General features: G+C 49.7%; 1 protein-coding gene across 1 annotated transcript in view; it reads right to left on the bottom strand.

Moving 5' to 3' along the window:
- Positions 1-1,655: 1,655 nt before the first annotated feature.
- The window catches only part of IKZF1 (IKAROS family zinc finger 1 (Ikaros)), a 99,353-nt gene continuing 95,293 nt past the window's right edge, over positions 1,656-5,715 (bottom strand). Inside the window, exon 10 of the mRNA XM_010831054.1 lies at positions 1,656-5,713. Coding sequence (XP_010829356.1) covers positions 5,414-5,713 — 300 coding nt within the window. The 3' untranslated portion in view covers positions 1,656-5,413. The remainder of the gene's footprint in view (positions 5,714-5,715) is intronic.

Here is a 5,715-nt window from a genome sequence, read left to right as displayed (position 1 = left end):
TCCACCTGGAAGCAGTTGCAGTCGTCCTGGGGCTGACCAGGCAGACTGTTCCTGACTCTTGCCCCTCCCAGGCGTGAATGTGAGCTGTTCTGCTCCTCACCATCACCTCTGCTCATTACCATGAAGGAAACACCCTCCAGGGCTGAATTCCCAGAGTGGGGCTCACCAGGTTGGGCACATGGGGTGGGTGCACCCCTGACTCACTGAGGGCTTGCAAGGGGACCAGAGGAAGCTTAATGGCTTACAGCACCAAAAAGATGCTGAGGATAATCATTCTTAGCATGACTTCAATAATATAAAAGGTAGTGAAAACCAAGAAACGAAGTCTATCATCCTGTGGAATGCTCTTAAAGTGAGGGTTTTGAACTTCACCCTCACTTGTTACCACGTCTTGGGTTCCAGGATGGATTGCTCCTCAACCCCTTCCCAAGCTCAGTTGATGAGCTTGAGAGATGAGGGCAGGCCACTGCCCTCCTCAGATCTCTTCTAGTTGAGTGTTGGTCGTTCAGTTCAGTTTGCAACCCCCCACCAGGCTCCTCTGTCTGTGGAATTCTCCAGGAAAGAATACTGGATTGGGTTGCCATTTCCTTCTCCAAGGGATCTTCCCAACCCAGGGATTGAACCCAGGTCTCCTGTGTTGCAGGCAGATTCTTTACCATCTGAGTCACCAAAGACGCCCGCTTCTAGACACACTCATTAGCCTTGGTAAGGTACACACAAACACATTCCTCACTCTCACAAACAGACCCAGCCCCCCACCACCACCGCTTTGGAGTCACTTTTCTGCCTTAAATTGAGCCTAGGTCATTTCTGAGTTAATGCAGACACCCTTTATTTCTTGAATCCGTGACCACTGAGAAATAACAGGATGTAACTGTGAAACAGCGGATCTGGCAATGGTTGTGTCATTACCTCTCTCTAAGCCATGCGTTCATTCAGTGCAGTAACTTAAGGGTGCCGAAAACTTCTTTGAAGGATGCTGCCCCGGCCACTGACACTTACGAAAAGCCCCTGATGCCAAAGCCTGATGTGAAACTGAACAGTCTGTGGATTTCATTCAAGTTTCACCCCATTTGGATCAAATGTTGAACCGTGTAAACTTGATCACTTCATCTTATTTACTAGACTTGAGCCCACACCGTGTCTGGCTGGTTCTCCCAAAGGGCCAGAGGGTTTTAACCACCGAGCGTCTCGAGCAGTGCGCATCTGTGACAGACAGAGTTGAGACCTCCCAGCCCTGCGCGCCCTGCCCTAAACATGCAGCTCAACAGGGAGACTGCCCTCAGGGTGGCCACTGCGGTCAGCCCTCGCCTCTATGCTCCCCCCCTGCCGCCCATCGCTGCACATGGCATTAAGCACTGCTCTAAGAAGAGCTGGGGAACATGTGTTATATTGCCCACGACCTCCACTCACCCTCCAACCCACAAGTACTCCAAGCCCAGCACAGCTTGAAAAGGAGGTGCTCAGCCTGCCGAAGTGAACTGATGAACCAGCAGCAATGGCGAATGCATATGATCACAGATGATCCCACCTTGTCTTGTACCCGCCCCCAAGCCCATCTTCCTCCTCCAACTAGGAGGGAGTCTGTAGCAGGTGGCAGGTCTACACGGTGATTCTCTCAAGACCAGCGTGGGCTTCACAGCATGAGGCAGACAGAGTATTCACTGCATTTATTAGTTCTATCACCACAGAGTAAGCATTTGAAAATGTGTACAAAAGGATACTCTATTCCTCCAAGGCCACGCCCCTGTTCACAGCAAAACAGAAATAATTTAACATCATCATAGAGGCAGATTGGAAATACAACTGCATTTTCTCATTTACAGTCCTGTACAAGTATCTGCCAGAATGGCAGCTGCACACCTAAAGATGTATTAGATAGATACACATAAACTGAACCCTGAACAGTCACCACACACAACATTGTAAAAAAGTGTATTAGAAAGTATTGGAAACAAGATTGCATATTCATTTCTGGTCACACTTGTTCACAGTGAATGCTATGGCACCAACAGCACATGTGCCTTTTTCCCCTTTAATTTCTGATGTCTGTATATCTTAAATAAGTCTAATTTTGGTTTCTTTTAAAGTAAAACAAACAAACAAAAAAAACACTCAATTGAAGGAGAGAGATCTGGATTTCGAGTAGCGCTGCCCCTTCATTATTGCTGGAACATAAGTGCACGAGAGAAATAGATTTACTTCACCACTGGTCTACAGCAGTCCATGGCATCTTGCTTTTGTTTTGGCAAGAAGATGATGCTAAGAAAGTCCCACTGAAAACAAAACAAAACAAGGAAAGGCACAAAAATAGAAAAAAAACAAAAAAGAACTCACATTGCATTGAGAGATAGCTGTCTTTCTTGACGAAGAGTCTGAGATCTCATTTTTGGTTGATTCTGAACTGGAAGTGAAACGTGCTGGTATCTGAAATGCTAGGTGCTGGGACACGCCCTTGGGTGACACAGCGATAGTAACATGATTCTTTGTAATGTCTTTTCTGCAAGGACAAGCCCACACTCTAAGATACGTGATGCAGGAAGACCGGGGTGAGGAATAGGGTCCAGGTGTTCTGAGTGGAGGGGAGCTGGGTGACCAGGATGGGCCAGAATGCCAAGCAGGGACTTCTCTCGATCAACAGAATCCACCTGCTCCTGGTGCCCCTCCTTTGGTTGATATTTATTTTCAACAACGAGAGTGCATGAAGCCTAGTGCCTCCACAGTTGTCCCCGAGACACACACTCACATCATCAGTAGCCGAACAAACCACAGAGTGAAACGGGGTAAGGTCATGCAAAATGCTACTTTTACCAGCTAAAAGGAAAACGTCAACAGCTTTGGGTACAGAACATGGCCACCTTTCAAGCATAATTTCATTACTTGTTGGCATTAATGAAACCTTACTTTAAATACAATAGTTTCAGAGAAAATGGTATTACATTAGAAAACCACAACAAAAGGTGTGTAAATAAGGTTATATTGGCTACCAAAGGCGGAGAGAGGGAGGGGAAAGTCCTGGGGAAAACAACTCCTCAGCCACTATCTACAGTGGTGGGTTGAGGTCCATCTGAAGCCACAGGGGAAAAGATAGCTCTGTCCAGCCAATGGGCCCCGTGGAACAGATGCGGCAGGTGAAACTGGCCTGCAAAGTGGACATACGAGCAGTCTCTCACCCTGAATATGCATGCAGGGGGATAAGGTGGATCTGTCTTACAACTTCATGTTGAACGAATGCTGTCCACAGCCCAGAGTCCCCCTCTGCCCCTCACCCAGTGCCTCAGTGTGTCACTGACCAAGTTACTACAAGTTTGCCTATTTCCAGGTTCAAAACGTCACACAGTTCCGTAAGCAAAGAATCCCATGACTCAAGGATGCTAGGTTGCCACCCTTTCCACAATATTCAAGTGCACTTGGGAAGGTAAGCTTCTGAAGACTGAAGGTGGGGGACAGTTCATTGAGAGAATTAAAATGAATCCAAAGGAACAGGAGTCACACTTGAGAGTGCTGACTGGGGACATTCGTGGCAGGGCTTTCATCTCTGGAAGGCTTCCAGACCCTTGATTGGCTTACAATTCCATTAGAGCAGTGGTTCTCCACTAGGGACACCTTTTTATTCCCAGGGACATTTCTGGTTGTCAACTGGGGGGTCTACTGGCATTTGTTGGGTAAGGGACCAGTGAAGTGATAGTCACTCAGTCGTGTCCAACTCTTTGTGACCACATGGACTGTAGCCCACCAGGCTCCTCTGTCCATGGGATTCTCTAGGCAAGAATACTGGAGTGGGTTGCCATTCCCTCCTCCATGGGATCTTCCCAACCCAGGGGTTGACCTCATGCTGTTAAACAGCCTAGGATGCCTGGGGAAATTCCCTGCAACCCAGTATCCAGCCCCAAATGTCAAGAGTGTTGGGCTCAGGATCTCTGGAGTTGGCTGAAATGCAGAGATGCTTGTGCACAATTTTTGCTGTTTCCTTATGTTCCTTGCACATTTTTGGTGATGAAAAATACTGGAAACTCTATGCCCTTCCTGCCAGGTGGTTGAGACGAATGTTCTTAACGATAGCATGCACCTATCCTATTGCTTTCCAGGTTAGGATTGGAACCCGTGGACGTCTCTGTGGGCCTTTGAGGGCATGAGCAGTGTTCACCTCCAGGGCCACCTCCCTCTGTCCAGCTGGACCTTGCGTCCTGGACACGCCCCCAGTCAGACAGGTGCACCCCGCCTAGGTGGACACAAGGATGCAGGTCTGCCCTTGGGGGAAAAACGTGTCAGATGGTTTGAAAGTGTGATTTCAAAGAAACAGGTGCTGTGTGTGAGCAGCAGCCTCTGGACTTCACCTGCCAAATTTCCCTGACCTGAAAATGGTCATTCTGAATCCTTTAATGGATATTAAAATGAGAATACTATACACAGAAGGCAGGGAGAGAAATATACCCACAATAAGAACCCCTGGTTGGAGCTACAACACAACATTAAATGAAGTTTAGGACAGACTTTCTGCGGGAAAATAGGCTTCTGGTCACAGGCGGAACCGGGCAGGAAGGAGAACAGAACCAGACATGAGTGTGGAATTTAGAAATCAGGTTTGGTTTCTGAGGGATTTTATCATCTGAACATTTCAAAAAGAATGAACGTCTAAATTTCAGGGCTGGTGTTAACAATGTAGTGACAGACTCTGGGGGCCCTTAGGAGATGAGAGAGCAGAGAACAGTGGGCCCAGGTGCCCCACGGAAATAGAGTTCATTCCATGGGACAACAGGCCTCTGGAGGCTTCTGGGCTGGGCAACGTCATGACAAGGTTTGGAAAGGGAGAATGAATCCGAAAGGCTCTGCAAGCCCTCCCCTCCCTCCGCCCAATAGTTACTTTTCCCGGCAGTGTGCAGAATTTGACTTAGAATAATTTTCTTCCTTTGGAACCTGTGGCCTGTCGGTGCCGATGCACGCAGTTTCCGGCCCTGAGAGGAGGGCATTTCACCCCAGGGTCACGGTCACGGCCACAGTGCAGGGGCTGTGAGCAGGGCTCCTGGGACCCTGCAAACCCCATCTGGTGCGCCAAACCACGCTCAGCACGGAACCAGCTCATTCCTTTCCGGGCTTCCGCCTGTTTCTATACAGTTCTCTCCGAACATGACCTATTACTTGGAGGCTGGCGATTTCTAGGAAGCAACAGGGGAGGGGATTTCAGCCTGCGGTCTACAGAATCGTCTAGTAAGAGAGCATTCCGGGGGCTCCAAATGGAACCCCGCATCTAACAAGAAAAACGTCCTGTTCTCAAAAGAAAATCAACCAACTCAGAACAAAACGAAGGACCACCTAGAGGACAAAGCACAGCGGTCCAGTCCAGCCCCGGCTGCCTGCCCAGGGGTGCGTGCAGGGCGCGGATGCTCTTCCCTCGGGCTCGCACAGTCCAGGTTTAGCTCATGTGGAAGCGGTGCTCCCCGCGCGTGATGTGGGACGAGAACTCGTAGCGGTCCTGGCTGTGGTAGCCGCACATGTTGCACTCGAAGGGGTCTCGGAAGCCGTGGCAGCCCATGTGGATGGTGTACATGACGTGGTCCAGGAAGAGCACGCGGCAGTGTTCGCACCTGTACACCTTGAGGGCTTCCCCGCTCGTGCCGATCACGCGCAGCGCGTCCGGGGGGCCCTCGGAGGCCGCGCGCAGCACGTCGTAGGCCGCGTGCTCCTCCTTGTTGGACAGGCCGTTGCGCGCGTGGG

The sequence above is a fragment of the Bison bison genome, unplaced genomic scaffold (assembly GCF_000754665.1).
Source record: "Bison bison bison isolate TAMUID 2011002044 unplaced genomic scaffold, Bison_UMD1.0 scf7180017864522, whole genome shotgun sequence".
NCBI classification, from domain to species: Eukaryota; Metazoa; Chordata; class Mammalia; order Artiodactyla; family Bovidae; genus Bison; species Bison bison.
This window is presented reverse-complemented; position numbering and strand designations above follow the sequence as displayed.